General features: G+C 44.8%; 1 protein-coding gene across 12 annotated transcripts in view; it reads left to right on the forward strand.

Annotated features, from left to right (window-relative positions):
- Positions 1-15842, forward strand: part of TRAF7 (TNF receptor associated factor 7) — a 194732-nt gene that overhangs the window by 41981 nt on the left and 136909 nt on the right. For 6 of the 12 annotated variants that reach the window (XR_014969659.1, XR_014969660.1, XM_085629412.1 and 3 more), the window contains 3 exons: positions 2711-2825; positions 5350-5407; positions 7981-8075. Coding sequence is in view for 10 of the 12 variants with exons in the window: in XM_085629412.1 (XP_085485538.1) it covers positions 2745-2825; positions 5350-5407; positions 7981-8075 (234 nt within the window). In the remaining 2 variants the exon portion in view is untranslated. Of the gene's footprint in view, positions 1-2710; positions 2863-5349; positions 5408-7980; positions 8076-15842 lie in introns of all 12 variants that reach the window. The other 6 variants (XM_085629417.1, XM_085629416.1, XM_085629418.1 and 3 more) reach the window with 3 other exon arrangements.

Below are 15842 nucleotides of genomic sequence, written 5' to 3' on the forward strand. Positions count from 1 at the left end.
TGGAATGGTAGGCAAAGCTAGAGACCTGCACGGGACAGAAAATGAGCAAGCACCAGGCCAACACTAACATGCAAGAAACTTGTAGTTTGCCCTATAATACCGGAGAGTGCAGTGAGCAGAAGTCAAGCAAGAAAGAGCGCCTGGGTCTAATGGGTGGCCTGCAGGGAGCAGAAGAAGACGTAAAGAATGGAAGTACAGTGTACCAATGCTGGGCAGCAAAGTGCATCCAAAGACCAGGGCAAGAGAAATGGGGGCACGAGAAATGAGGGCACAGGATAGGAGACGGAGCGGGCACCGCAGGACAATAGGGCGCAGGCATAGCATTCAAACAGAAAGGAGGCAGAACAAAGCTGAAGGGTAGGTAAGGCAGCAGCCTTCAGTCTCTAGGTGGCAGCAAATAATAAGAAAAGGCCAAATAATTGCTTTTTAGCGGATAGGTAGCACTCCAGAGGCAAAATGCTATTTTGTGTGGTGCGTCAAACATCCTTGCACCATTCCTGAATGGGACGGAGAGAAGTTTGATGCAAGCTTGTTCAGGAGCATGATGGATTCTAGTAAAGCTGAGGACATGGGGCTCGTCCGAGAGGCAAGCTCAAGGTAGGCTAGTTCATAAAGCGGCAAAAAGGAATGTCGCAAGAGGTCCAGTGGCAAGAAGTACTACAGTACTGCATGAACAAGGAGCACCAAATACCAGCCGTGCATACTCTTCTCCAAGGAGCTTCATGCATCTGATGAGTTTGTATGGGCTGTAAAAGACAGTCCAAGGTCATATCTCTGTGTCTGGGAGGGAGAAATTAACCAGTCCTCAAGAATTCAAAAGGTTGCAGTAGTAAAGTCCTGACTTGTAGGTACTGGCCTACAATTGGTGTGATACCCTGTGGGAGGCAGGTTCGTTAAATTGTATTGATATGTCTACCACTACTGTTGAAGACTTTAGAGTAGGCAGAAGACTTGTCAGGCAGCTGTCACCATCAGAAAAAAAGATAATTTGCTCCTGAAAAGTGAACTTTGCTGCAGCCAAACCTTTTATCTGCTAGTAATAAGGAAAACTGCATTTGTCAATGCTTGTTTTACAGAATAAAAAAGCAACGAGGCAGCTCAGTTCCATTCCTTAAAGCATATTTTTTGACCAGCTCAGTTCCATTCCTTGAAGCATATTTTTTGACCAGCTCAGTTCCATTCCTTGAAGCATATTTTTTGACCTATGGTAAATCTGTTCGAGTTTAGTTCATGAAAGTGTAATTACGATTAAAAAAGCCCCCCTCACATAGGCCCTCCTTTTCGCTGCAGGGTGTGATAGCTCCACTACAGATATGGCAGGAATCTCATTTGCAGAAGGGAATCCTTGTTTCCACAGAACTTTTCATTGGATTCCTCTGCAGCACTTCTGACTGACTTGGTTCATCTACATCTTGGTTCATCTACAAATTGTGATGGCCCATCATATTTGGGCCTAGTTTGTTGTCAGACGAGGGAGGAGGTAGTTGGAGCCCAGTGAGTATAAGGAAGCTCCCCGTCCGATACTCTTCAACCCCAACTCCTGTACGGGTGAAGATCCGAAGCAAGCCAGAAGAGTTTCATTGTTAGACTTTGCCTGAACAGCTTGTGTTTGGGTTGTTCCCTGGATTCAGTACATTCCATACATAGCCTTGTCTTCTGACCTTCCAAAGCTCTGCCGTCCAGTTCTGTCTGTGTGAGTAGTCTTGGGGTGATTAACTGGGCAGTTGGTGACCATGTTTGGCTTGCGGTGAAGTGCTCATTTTTGCAGACATCCTGATACTTTGCTGTAGTCGACAATGGCTGGTGTATTGCTCGTTGAATATGGTTCTTCTATCTAGATCTAGAGGGCATTGGGGAGCTTTCAGAGCTGGTTTCAAGCGGTTTCTCCTGGTCCGGTTTAGGCACGTTCTGCAGACCATCAGTGCACTGCATCTGGCGGCAACAAGCAATACTCAGTTATCCCACCGAGGACACAGTTTTCTGGCCTCTTTCATCCCATCTCTGCTGTAAAGACAGAGAACATCAGCAGAAAGGATGGATGTGATGGCTCCTCTCAAATTCATAGTGTGAATGAACTGTGTTTGAAGATAGATGTCTGTGGGTTTGTCCAAGTGGGTGTATGTGATGCAGGCATTTTTATAGGGTTTGATTTGCATTCAGCTTAAAAGAGTTGTCACCACAAAGTTAAGGAACTGAGTGAAAGGTTGTAAGACCCTCATGATCATCTTTAAATGTGATTCTTAGCTAGAGAGGAGATTTACTCTACATGCTGGTGATTGAGAACGATGCTTCATTCGCCTTGCTCATGTCCACATCAAGACTGAAAAAGACCTGTAGCATGATTGTGTAGGATTTTATATGGGCAATTAAAAAAATATAGAACATTACAGATACTACCAAAACTTTCATTCTATCCCAATTTGGATTTTGGCATTTCAAGTTAGTTTCTTCTGCATTCTTGAGAAAGATAGGTCATTCCAGCCCTTAAAGGCCACATGTGCTGATTCACTGCTACTCTGTGATGATGGGGAGTACTGCAACTTTGATTTTTGGTCACCTTACGCCCTTCCTGCCTTGCTGGGCTTTAGAATTTCTGTCATGTATATATTTGGTGCTTTACTTTATCATTTATCAAATCAAATATTACAAAATGAGTTATGCTCTTGGGTGTTGAGACTCCACTGCATTGACTTCCCCTTTTCTTGACTAGAATCAAAACTGCACGCCAATGCTGACCTAGGATTATGAGCTCGAGCAAGACTACACGCTACAACTGTTTCTCTGGTGGAGCAGCAAGCATCACCCCTGCGGAACCCCCCCCTGCGGTAAGATTGCATGGGGTGATGGCCTTCTCATCTGAGGGTAGGTTTAATAAGTGATGTGTGCCTGCACATGAATGCGTAGGAGCTAGGTTCCCTGATTATGGATGGGGCCCATGACCGGTTTGAGCCCAGAAATCCTGCTCAGCCTGTGGGATGCCTGAACCTATTTGGCTGATTTCCAATTGAACAGGCCCATAGATAAACCACTCATTTATTAATTTTGAATAACACCAACCAACCAACCAATCAGCTTAAGGCACCCACACTTCCCAACTTTAAACCTAGATCGTTGAGAAGAAACCCCATAAATAGGTGCGGGGCTAATTATCCTAGACAATGTACAGTGACAAATTATCCTAGACCATGTACTGTGACATTTGTTTGTCACGGGATGAGGTGTCATACCACTGTCTACCATATACTTGAATGGATATAGAGCTATGTTACAGACCTGGCTAGATAACTAATGTATCTGTATATGAATGTATTTGTTGTGTACAATACACATGTTTATATATAAGCTGCCTATTGATGTCTATATTTTGTTTTGCACTACATTACACAAATGATACATGCATTTATAAACATTGTCATACATGCCGTGCAGTAAAACAGAGTTTGAGGAATTCAGAGATTGTTTAACCCTAGCCGACAAACTATCCCTTACCCTAATCTTAGCCTAAGGACTTACCATTACCGTATTTCAAACTCTTTCCCCAATTCTATCCCGAATTCGTCCCCATCCTTTGACTCAATACCTATGCCTAGTCACTATCCTAACCCTTACTCTGGCCTCCTATTGATCCCTAACCTGCAGACTGTCCATTAGCCTAGCACAAGCTTAAAGAGTTTTATCGTAACTCTACGTCAACCTCATCCTTTCTGTTATCGTAATCCTATGGTAGTTCTTCAAAGCCGTTTTCCAGCTATTTTTACAGACCTTTTGTTCTAACTTACTTTTTTTTCTTTCGTTTTCTTTCTTTCTTTAGTTTTCTTTCTTTCGTTTTCTTTCTTTCTTTCTTAATACCACTTTAAACTGAGGAGATGAGCAGAGGTAGCCATTAGAACACTGTGTATTGCTGTAGGTTTTACATTCATTTTGGGCTGCACACATCATTGTTTACAAAGAGCTAAAGATCCAGATATATCACAGCCCTTTAACTCATAGTGTGAGTCACTCTTATGGGGTTTAACGTGGTGTTGAACCTATGGGATACCCTAACGCCAAAGAGCTGAAACCCAGAAGATAAATGTGTAAGCAGGAGTCGCTGTTTCCTTCCTCTTCATCCAAGCTCCCGTTAAAAGTATTTTTTCTTCAGATGTAATAATTTGTTTTCGTTTAGTGCTGTGCATTTTCCTGTTAATCTTAAATTCCAACTGTCTATATTTTGTCACCCCTAAAGTAGTTACTTTTGTGATGAATAGACATGACTCTGAACTTATCCTAGCTGCTTGCATGCTCGCCAGGGCCTAGGCACCTTTCACCCTATCATTTAAATTGCTGAAAAGCATGGTCTAATGGGGATCCTATCAGTGAGTGCGGCCTCTCACTCTGTCCTGGCACGCACACTGTGCACTTTTCATTCACTCCTTTCAGTATCTAAAGAAGCTTGTTTACTTGTAAAGTCTTCTCTGTGAAGGGGGTCTCCTTTAGATGCTTGTAAGCTGTTAATACTAGTGAGAGGTACCGGATTGTGGATGAAGACACAGGTAAACAAATGCATGGGCCTACCCAGAGGATCATTGGCTGTAAATTACCTCTTAATTCTAGGCAAACCATATATACTCTTACTGCACATTTACTATCACCATATCAACCCCAATGCAGAAGATGACAGTTCATGTGTGAAGGGAGAATGAGGCAGACACAAGGCTTGCCCTTCTGCAATGCTGCCCATGGCCAATGTAATAATTGTTAAGAGAAAATCAGGCTATCATTAACCCATACACAATTGGACCTCGGGCACAAGACACACTCATCAAATCCCAGATTAGGAAGATGTCATTCATTGTAGAAAGTGGACATTTGAAACTTTTCTAGAGCCCCCTTAAACATGGCAGCATACTGTTGAAGATGAGCGTCTCATTGACTGTCTCAAAAATACCAAAAAATACCAAAAAATGGAAGCTGAAGTTGTACAAAGAGGGAAATTCTAACCCAAGCAAACGAGGCTGTGGACCTAGTTTAGTTTCAGAGTATTTTACAACCTCTAGCCGAGGTGACTGGCAGCAGAACATTTCTCTGATGCACCCTGAGGGTGTGTGGCAAAGAATTGCATCACACGTCCAGGGAGCTGAGTTCACAAGCACATCCTATGCCCCAGCAACTTCGGATTTTATAGCTCGGTTGATTAGTGCAGGCAGGGAGTTTCACAACTCCAAAATTCTCAGTATTTCGAAACCTGTTTCTCAGCATATCCCAGAATTAGCTGTAGGTAGACTAACACGCGTGAAGAGAGAGAAGGAGGTGTAACTTTGCAAGCAAAATCTTCTTTCACTCACATTTCCTTCCCTGTTTTTATTGCAGACAAGAATGGAAACCACGTTTGGACCTGCTTTTTCTGCGGTGACCACTATCACAAAGGGTATGTTCTGCCTGGGAGCTGTGTGTGAGCCCTGTTTAGTGCTTCAGCCTAATGTGTAGTGCTCTGTGGTGGAGGGCAAGATCAGCAGATATGTTATTGTGTAATCATTTCTGAATAGACATACATTCTCATTTAGACTGATGGAAGTGCGAAATTGTGAATTAATTACAGATTTAGAGAAAAATGTAATTCCGCCAGTTTAAAGTACTTGTAATGGTTTACAAGCAAGTGCAAGAAATCATGGTAATGCTGTAACCCCTTGTTAGATATTTGTTTGTGCAAAGCATTTAATCTGAAGGTTATACAGAGCAGTAACGTAGAGGGTCAATTGAACGGGCTGTGTCATGGCCCTAGCTGGGGATGGTGAAGCACAGATTCAATGTTGTGGCACTGTCATAAGGCAGAATATAGTGGCCCAGGACAAGCTTTAAGTGGGGGCAAGAAGAGCGTTTTTCGAGTGCCAAATTGAAGTTATTTTTAGCCTGCCAACAAGTGAAGTGTTCCACCCACCGCAAAGATACTCGCGCTCCAGGTTTGAGACCACCTGCAGTAGGAGCGCCTTCTCCCCGCTTAGAGTGTAACATTTCACCAGACTGACTTGAAAGGGAGGTTGACGAGTGGGCTTCTGAAGATGGGTTCAGCATCACTAAAGCTCAGTCATGGAAGTGGACCAGGCTGTCAAACTGAGAGGATGCAGCATCGCTGTTCTTCATACAACGCGGCCTTCTGAAGATTGGGTTCAGCATCCCTAGAGCTCAATCATGGAAGTGGACCAGGCTGTCTAACTGAGAGGATGCAGTATTGCTGTTCTTCATACAACGCATCCATTTTTACTTTCAGGTCTTGTCCCACGTTTATATTCTTGCTTTATTTTATTTTCTGTAGGCCAGCAGCATGTAACAAGCCCTGAAGCTGCCTCATGTTGCAGCACACTTTCTCCATGTAACATCTTGTTGGCGTAACAAACCAGGCACAGCAGCCAGGCTGAATGCTCATCCCCATCTTTGTACGTCCATTTGACATCGGAGCTGAGATCTGGTGTTGGTCAAAACTGTACAAGATCAAGGAGCACGTCTAGTGGCAGTACATGATTATTGAGTCGAATGAAGTACTATCACAGAGCTGGCTGTCCGAAAATGTGCAAGCATGGGATAGCACCGCTTAAGTTATGCAGAGGACTTTAATTTAACAATTCATGATATCTGTCTTTAATAGTATCATACAGCCATGAGGTGGGTGTTCCTTATCGCTCTGGGAGTGTACTCATTTCTTTGGTTTTCCAAAGCAGATGTATTAACTCAGTACGCAATGATTCGTAGTAGGGAGGGTTACCGATGGCGGGGGCCACCAGGTGTCGTTCCAGGCGTCTTGGTGTGGGCCCATGATGCGTACTTCAGTTTTGTCCGTGTTGAGTTGTAGGCAGCTGTTCTTCATCCACCTGGCGATGGCTTCCATTCCTTCTTAGACGTTGTGTTTGGAGATGTGGGGTTCGTTGGATAGAGAGAGGGTGAGTTGAGTGTCGTCTGCGTAGGATACCATGTTGAGTCCATGGGATCTGACGATGGGTGCGAGCGGGGCCATGTAGACGTTGAACAGGGTTATGGCTGATGGAGGATCCTTGGGGAACTCCGCAGGTGGTCGGTGTGGGGTCCGAGAGGAAGGGTGTCTAAACCGCTGCGTTCTGCCGGATAGGAATGAGCGGATCCAGTCGAGGGCTTTGTGCCGGATTCCTGTGTCGATTGCAGAAGTCTGTTGCACTGCTTTGTAATGTGCTAACCAGCACTGAGCAGAAGGGAAAACTGGCTTTGAGTCATTCTCCACTTTGTCTTATCTAACTTTTTCTCACCTCACCTCCCCGTAGATCCTTATATCTGTATGCTCTCCCCTTAGAGTGTAAAGTCTGTGGGTCTTTATGCATGGACAGGTAAGATTCCTTGTGTCTGGAAGTAGTCTGATACCGTCTGTATAGAGATGAAGGCCTTTACCCCATTCCATATTGAAGTCTCTGAAACCCAGCCTCATCCTCTATACAGAAGAGTCGGTGACCTATTACACTGTCGTGTCCCTGGGTTCAGGCCACCCTTTCTTTGTTCCTGTGCTCTACACCCTCTGATTTCAGTACCCATGGAGACTAGAGCTTTCTCTCTGGTGCTAGACTTGGTACCTCCTCGAAGTATGTACCTGTGTTAGTGACCTGCTCTCTCCTCTACCCCCGGAGTCTAGCTCTTGCTAGCCTACACTGAGGAAACCCAACATATATCAGAGTTTTGCTAGAGGGTCATTTTTGCAAGTGCATTGATGCAGAATTTTTTATGTTTACATTAACAGTGGTATCAACCAGGACTTCAGTGGCAAGCACATCCCTTTGTTACAAAATCAAAGCTGATCTTATTAGAATTCAGCAGATCAACCTAGACGAGCAACTAGTGGGAGTTAACCTAGAGTGGCATTGCAAGGAGGGCAGAGGAATATCACGGGAACCAGAAATCTTGGTCTTTTCCAGTTATGTTTTGTTTTCAGTGTTTGACATCATAATTAAATAAACCACTCAACCGTTTTCTTCTGTCTCTCAGCAGCCGATGGGACAAATACATTCAAGCAGCACCGCAGGACTCCTTCCTCTTCCAGCACGCTGACCTTCTCCCCCAGGGATGAGGACGATGTCATGGTAGGTACTGGACATCAGGCGGATGCCTCAGTGAGCTAATGTTGCGTCTGCATGAGAGCCTAGCTTGGGAGACTTGGAGCCTGGTGTTATTGGGCTGGATTCTGTTTAGGACTGAGATTTTTAACAGGGCTGTTATGTATGACTTGTAGTCCAATCATGTCACAATTGATATGCATATATAGACAGGTGACTGTGTCAGGATTTGTGTACATTGAGACTGTGTAGGTTCCAGTATTAGCGACACCAGGTGAAAGTGGAGGCTATAGTTTAATGGATGATTCGTACCTATATCTGATAACGTAGAGTCTGCTCTTTCAGTGGCAGAACTATGTGTGGGTCCCATTTATGAAATACAAAAGAAGTAGCTGCTGGTCAGAATTGAGGTCCATTGGCAGAGGTATCTGTGGAGGAAGGCAGGAGCCATGGGTCAGGGTTAAGAAGAGATTGTGTGGACGGGGGTTAGGGCAGTGCTTAATTTGAGCCGGTGGTTTCCGGTGCTCAGCACCAGCACTTAACCATCAACACTGGTGCTTTTCATGAGCACCAGTGAAGGACACATTCATTTATGGGGAGATTAAGTGATTTGCCCAGAATCACAGGATTTTGAGCTGATGCCGAGACTCAAACCTGGTTCCCCAGCCCGAAGTCGGACGCTCTGGCCATTACGCCACATATTCTCCCCACTTTCATGGTTAGTAGTTGGCTTTGTTTTAGGCGGAGCTCAAGGCAGAAATAGGCTGGTGCAAGCTGCCTCCTGATGAGAGTCCTGGCACTCATCTTCTTATACAAATTAACCACAGGTTAGGGTCACCATAGCTCTTCCTTGAAGGAATGTTGCTGGGAGTTAGTGCCATACTGCTGTCACCGTAGAGGTGGGTCACTTCTGTAGCCACCAATCGGCGAATAATACGTATCCCACACCTTCACTAATAGCTAGAGTCTTCAGGAACCTGTGGCTTCAGAAAGCTAGAGTGCACCTTTCTGCTCTTACACAACATTGCTCCTGTGCACAAGTGACTGCAGGTTGAGCGCATTAGTGTACCAGTGCCAGCTCCTGGTTCTTCTACAAGTGCCCACTCTCAAAGTTTGGCATCAATATCTGTTCCCCTTTTTTTCATCCGTGTCTTCTTCAGTGCTTAGTTTGTGTCTGTGATTGGCGCGTGCACTCATTTTTTGTATCCTCAAATTTTGATCCAGCTCAATAGAGTGAAAGACGGAAAATGAGTATTAAGTGAAATATAGGTAAACGGTTGCAAAGGGGGGGGGGGAGTAGAGCAGAAAAAGAACCTACTAGAGTTAGCTATAGGGACAGGAAGTCTATGGTGATGTGGAGCTTAATTTGTAAAAAAAATAAGTGCCAGGGCTCTCGTCAGGAATCATTAGCCCTGCCATGCTGCCAATAATTGTAACAACACAACTACTAACCACACTCCTACAAGTGTGACAGTTCGGACTATTTCAGGCATAAAAAAGCTATGAGAATAGCTTGGGCGGCAGGTAATAGTCATTTGTAAAGTATGTAGAGTGCGCCACCTTGTGGCAGACTATCACAAGCTCCGGTGTTGACAATTAAGTGCAGGTGCCGAGCCACGGAATCCACCAGCTCAAATTAAGCACTGCTGTGGTGGACGAAAGAGGCATGGGTTGGAATCAAGACTAGAAAGTGCCGATGGCAAGATTCTATGGAAACAGTTGGGCAACAGCCAAAAACTATTTGCAGACAACCAACCTCATTATATGACCCGAACTACGGCTTCTGAGGTGAAGGGCTATGGGTTCTAACCCTTCGCAGAGGTACCAACTGTTAAGATGTTCTACTGCACATCTTTAGGACAACAGGAACTCCTCTGGTCGCTGCTCTTGTCTTTACAAGCTGATTATTTTTTCGATCTTTTACACTTCAGGTTTTCTTTTACTGTAAGCTACAGAAGGTAGACATTTGGAGACTGAACCCAATGTTTTGGTTGATTTTTAGTCACCTTAGCTGGGATTCCATTTCAATCCAGATCTTTATTCCAGCCATGTTATATGCATGGGGTTAGGAAAATGTTTGCAGAAGACCCCCACACAAAATTGTTTACTGTCTCCATAAGTCTAGACATATTCCAAAAAATTGTACTATATGTGTGACGTTTAGTCGGCTTTACACTCGATAGGCAAACATTGCCTTCTTATTGAGTTAGTCAGCGCTAGGATGCCTTCTAGGTAGTTGCACGTTTTATAAATTTACAATACATTAAATTTACAATTAACATTATTCTGAAGACCGTGCCCTACGTTTCATTCTGATGGTGCCCACTCTGCAACGAGTCCCTTCTGACATCATCACCCGACTCCACCTCCAGAAAATTAAGCAAGTTAAGCTGTTATTTCAATGGTGCCTGCATAATGAAATACATAGTTCTATGTGCCAGATTTCCCAGACATTTTACCAATCCCATGTATGTCTTGGCTGGTACCACAACACATGTATGTATGTGTTTAATTAAATAGTGAACATGGGAGAAAGGCTGCAGTCCTTGTGTTCACCTCTTTGGAAGTTGTATTAACCAAACTTTGTGATGTACTCAGGATCTGTTGTTATAAAGAGCCCACCATAGTAATCCATAGAGTTGCCAACCTGCTCTGGAGGGGTGAAGATTGAAGAGAGACAGCCCTGTTCAGACCTTCATCTTGTCCTAAAAGCGTGGGGTTACAGTGTTTCTGGAATAGGAGGGCGTTAATGATACTTAGTGCCTGAGAGGGGGAGCTGCAGTTGTTCAGCTTCTTTAAGAATGGATGTAGGCCAGGTGTAGCCTTCTGAAAGTTAGTGCACACAAGGGTCTGTTAGGTGCGTATCGAAGGGAGCGTCTGCATTTATTAGTTACAGATTATGCAGCAAAACCATAATACATCTTTGTGTTTTACAAAGAGTAATTAACCCCGGCATCTTCTTGGCACTGCATTTCACTGCAGACCAGAACGTTCACGCCTTGTCTTTGTTCACAAGGAGGTGTCCTATAATCGGTCAATCAGTCTTGTAGCAGCATTGTAAAGTTTATGAAGGAAAGGTGGGTACTAGAGACAGAATCCATTTGTGTAGTTAGCATGAGAATGTCAAGTCTCTGTGAGATGGAGGTAGAGTCTTCTTAAACTTCCTCACAATACAGTAATGTGCTGGTGATTAAATTAATTGAAGTCGAAAGATAGAATTTTGTATTGGCAGAGAATGCCTTCTCTATCCTCAACCCACTTCCATCTCCTCTTATACATTGACTTTAGGCTTGTGTTTGACCATGTACAGCGCTCCACTGCCTTTTGGCTAGATTCTCGCTATAAAAATACTACATACATACATACATACATAGCGAAGCTCTGGTTCTTCATCACTGTTTCTTGACTCAGACGCTGTTCTAGTTCCACATGGTAGTGCCTCCTGGAACGACTAGCCATCAGTGGCGGCTGGCTTGTTCCAGGGGCGGTAGGGCAGGGGGACACAAAAAATTAATAATTAAAATAGACTTGCCTTTTATCTTGCAGCGCAACGTCCTCCTCCCTCGGAGGCTCCTGATGCAGGAGACTGTACTATCCAATCCTGGTGATGCTCTCACAGCATGAAAGCAGCGCCAGGATTGGATAGAGCAGCCTCTCTCCGCTCTCCTAAGGGCACGGGAGGGTGGCGCTTTATGTAACCCAGCTGTCTAAGACAGCTAGGTTAGAGAACTTTAAAATGCGCATGTCTGGCTGGCCGGCCCAAGACGGCCGGCAAAAGAGACATGCACATTTTAAAGGGCACAGCTCTCTGCTGCTGCCACTCGGCAGCGCTGACCATGCCCCGTCCTGACACTTAGTTCAGGGCAGGTTGCTGAAAATAAAACAGTAATAAATGAACTTTATCACCGTTTTATTTTTCGTCTCTGGGGCTTGTGGGGCGACGCTCCTCCGCTCCGATGGAGGAGCTGTCCTTTCTAGCCATTTAGGTACTGAAACCCAGTGTGATGTGCTTCTTGCTACACTGTTAACTTACTCTCTCCCAAACCCGACATAATGACCCACACCAAATTGGCACTGTAGTTGTTGGTGTATTTGATTGTGCCACGGTTTCAAGGGCACAGGCAATATATAGAGTGTTGCCTTGCACACCTGGCCAAGTTGCCGCATACTGACTGGCCAGGTCAGATTTCCTCCCTTAACTGCAGCTACATCAAGTGAAAATAATTGGAAAATAAGTTGATTTATTGAAGGATCTTTGTGTCCTTTAAATACTCGTCTCAGGCCTCGTCTTCAGTTATGGCAAATCCTCATCTTAGTATACATATTCTAAATACAATAAAAGCTGTTCTCCTTTTATTCTGCATGCTTTTCGTTGGAAGGCTCGATAAATTCAGCACTCGCTGCTGACATCTGAATGTCGTCACACATTCCTTCAACTTTCAAGGTCAGTAAACGGAGAACCGTAAACTTGAGTAATGATATCAGCTGTGATTTACAGCATTTCTAAACGTCATAACTGCGATAGGCAGTACTGTAATAAAAAAAAGTTTATTTGTCCTCTACAACTGATCCGCTCTACTTTTTGAAGGAATTTTGGTGTTTAAAAACAAATGATCTGTGTTCTTTGTTTACATCTGCACGCTGTTCTTTAATTGAATCTGTAAAAGTCTACATTGACTGGCACAATCTGCACGACATAATTAGATATTCAGGGTATGAATTGGATCTTTTCAAAGTTTCATGGAAGCTTTTTATACAGAAAATGCACAAATTCTGCTTTTTCTTTTTAGGTCTCGCCTAGATAGCGCATGCGCAGTCTCTTCAAGACCTTTTGTTTTCTAACTTGGGCTCAGAGGCCGCCTATTTCTTACCATTGGTTTGCTTCATTGTCATTCTCATTTGCTTGCTTCTTACTGGTCAGCTATCATAGGCCTACTTCCTCTTTTTGTGTTTGCCCCTCCCCCGGAGTATGGATGCATTACTTGTGTCCTTCCACTGCTCACTTTTTTATGCACTACTTTTTTCTTTCTGCTAAAGCACTCTACCAGAGTATGTCTTTTCTAATCAGCTCCCTCGTGTACTACTACCACCCTGTGTTTCTCACTCTTGTCCATGTTACTTGTCGCTACCTACCCTTCCTCCGTTGTCCGTGTTGTTGCTTGCCCCCCACCTGCCCTGTCTCCTTCCGTTGTTGTACACATTGTTGTGTGCCCTCCGCCCCCCCATCTTCAGACTTAGCGTGCCCATGATCCTTCACTGTCCATGTTCTTGTTCCCCGCCCTCCTCCCTACCGTCCCTGTTGACCTGTTTACCCCGACTCACCCTCCTGCTGTTTTGCCTCTTGCCCCCTCCCTCTATGTTGCCTTCCACTTTATCTCCCTCCACCTCCCAACCACCAATAGGCAGAAAAAAAAATCTGACGCAGCTAGTGATGGCCGTGTCATAGCCCTTTTTCCACACACCTTCCGTTGTCCAGGTTACTCCCCTCACACCTCCTCCCTTCATGTTGCCTCCGGTCCCAGCCAGCAGATAGAAGAAAAAAAAACGCAATCACGTGGTCGCCTCATATTGCTTTTTTTGTTTTGTTTTTTACTTTCAACTTCGCTGCTGCACAACAGGGCTAAAAAACATACAGAGCACAAAATGCAAATAGCTTTCTTGTCGGTGAGACCTATTGGCTTTGCCAATGCTTGTTTGCAAAGTAGCTACTCTGAACCAGCTACAATTTCTATGCAACAGTCGACAGTCTAAATGTTTCTGAGTGTGCTGGAGCTGTAAGTTCTAACAGAGGTTTTTACCTGTATGGGATGGTGCAGCATTTGGGATTGGGGCCAGGATCTAACCTGAAACAGCTCAAAGAACTGTGTGTCAGAGACGCGTTTCTTGCCACTGTTTCTAGAGCAGCATTGCGAAGAGTCCCACATCTGGTTAGGGATCAGGTTCTAACCTGAAACAGCTCAAAGAACTGTGTGTCAAAGACACGTTTCTTGCCACTGTTTCTAGAGCAGCTAAAGGGAGTGTGTGTCACACGCGTTTCTTGCCACTGTTTCTAGTGCAGCCTTGCAAAGAGTCCCACATCTGGTTAGGGATCAGGTTCTAACCTGAAACAGCTCAAAGAACTGTGTGTCAGAGACGCGTTTCTTGCCACTGTTTCTAGAGCAGCTAAAGGGAGTGTGTGTCACACGCGTTTCTTGCCACTGTTTCTAGTGCAGCCTTGCAAAGAGTCCCACATCTGGTTAGGGATCAGGTTCTAACCTGAAACAGCTCAAAGAACTGTGTGTCAGAGACGCGTTTCTTGCCACTGTTTCTAGAGCAGCTAAAAGGAGTGTGTGTCACACGCGTTTCTTGCCACTGTTTCTAGTGCAGCCTTGCAAAGAGTCCCACATCTGGTTAGGGATCAGGTTCTAACCTGAAACAGCTCAAAGAACTGTGTGTCAGAGACGCGTTTCTTGCCACTGTTTCTAGAGCAGCTTTGCAAAGAGTCCCACATCTGGTTAGGGATCCGGTTCTAACCTGAAACATCTCAAAGAACTGTGTGTCAGAGACGTGTTTCTTGCCACTGTTTCTAGAGCAGCTAAAGGGAGTGTGTGTCACACGCGTTTCTTGCCACTGTTTCTAGTGCAGCCTTGCAAAGAGTCCCACATCTGGTTAGGGATCCGGTTCTAACCTGAAACATCTCAAAGAACTGTGTGTCAGAGACGTGTTTCTTGCCACTGTTTCTAGAGCAGCTAAAGGGAGTGTGTGTCACACGCGTTTCTTGCCACTGTTTCTAGTGCAGCCTTGTAAAGAGTCCCACATCTGGTTAGGGATCAGGTTCTAACCTGAAACAGCTCAAAGAACTGTGTGTCAGAGACGCGTTTCTTGCCACTGTTTCTAGAGCAGCCTTGCAAAGAGTCCCACATCTGGTTAGGGATCAGGTTCTAACCTGAAACAGCTCAAAGAACTGTGTGTCAGAGACGCGTTTCTTGCCACTGTTTCTAGTGCAGCCTTGCTAAGAGTCCCACATCTGGTTAGGGATCAGGTTCTAACCTGAAACAGCTCAAAGAACTGTGTGTCAGAGACGCGTTTCTTGCCACTGTTTCTAGAGCAGCTAAAGGGAGTGTGTGTCACACGCGTTTCTTGCCACTGTTTCTAGAGCAGCTTTGCAAAGAGTCCCACATCTGGCTAGGGATCAGGTTCTAACCTGAAACAGCTCAAAGAACTGTGTGTCAGAGGCGTGTTTCTTGCCACTGTTTCTAGAGCAGCCTTGCAAAGAGTCCCACATCTGGTTAGGGATCAGGTTCTAACCTGAAACAGCTCAAAGAACTGTGTGTCAGAGACGCGTTTCTTGCCACTGTTTCTAGAGCAGCCTTGCAAAGAGTCCCACATCTGGTTAGGGATCAGGTTCTAACCTGAAACAGCTCAAAGAACTGTGTGTCAGAGACGCGTTTCTTGCCACTGTTTCTAGTGCAGCCTTGCAAAGAGTCCCACATCTGGTTAGGGATCAGGTTCTAACCTGAAACAGCTCAAAGAACTGTGTATCAGAGACGCGTTTCTTGCCACTGTTTCTAGAGCAGCTAAAGGGAGTGTGTGTCACACGCGTTTCTTGCCACTGTTTCTAGAGCAGCTTTGCAAAGAGTCCTACATCTGGTTAGGGATCAGGTTCTAACCTGAAACAGCTCAAAGAACTGTGTGTCAGAGACGCGTTTCTTGCCACTGTTTCTAGTGCAGCCTTGCAAAGAGTCCCACATCTGGTTAGGGATCAGGTTCTAACCTGAAACAGCTCAAAGAACTGTGTGTCAGAGACGTGTTTCT

The sequence above is a fragment of the Triturus cristatus genome, chromosome 10 (assembly GCF_964204655.1).
Source record: "Triturus cristatus chromosome 10, aTriCri1.1, whole genome shotgun sequence".
Classification (NCBI taxonomy): domain Eukaryota; kingdom Metazoa; phylum Chordata; class Amphibia; order Caudata; family Salamandridae; genus Triturus; species Triturus cristatus.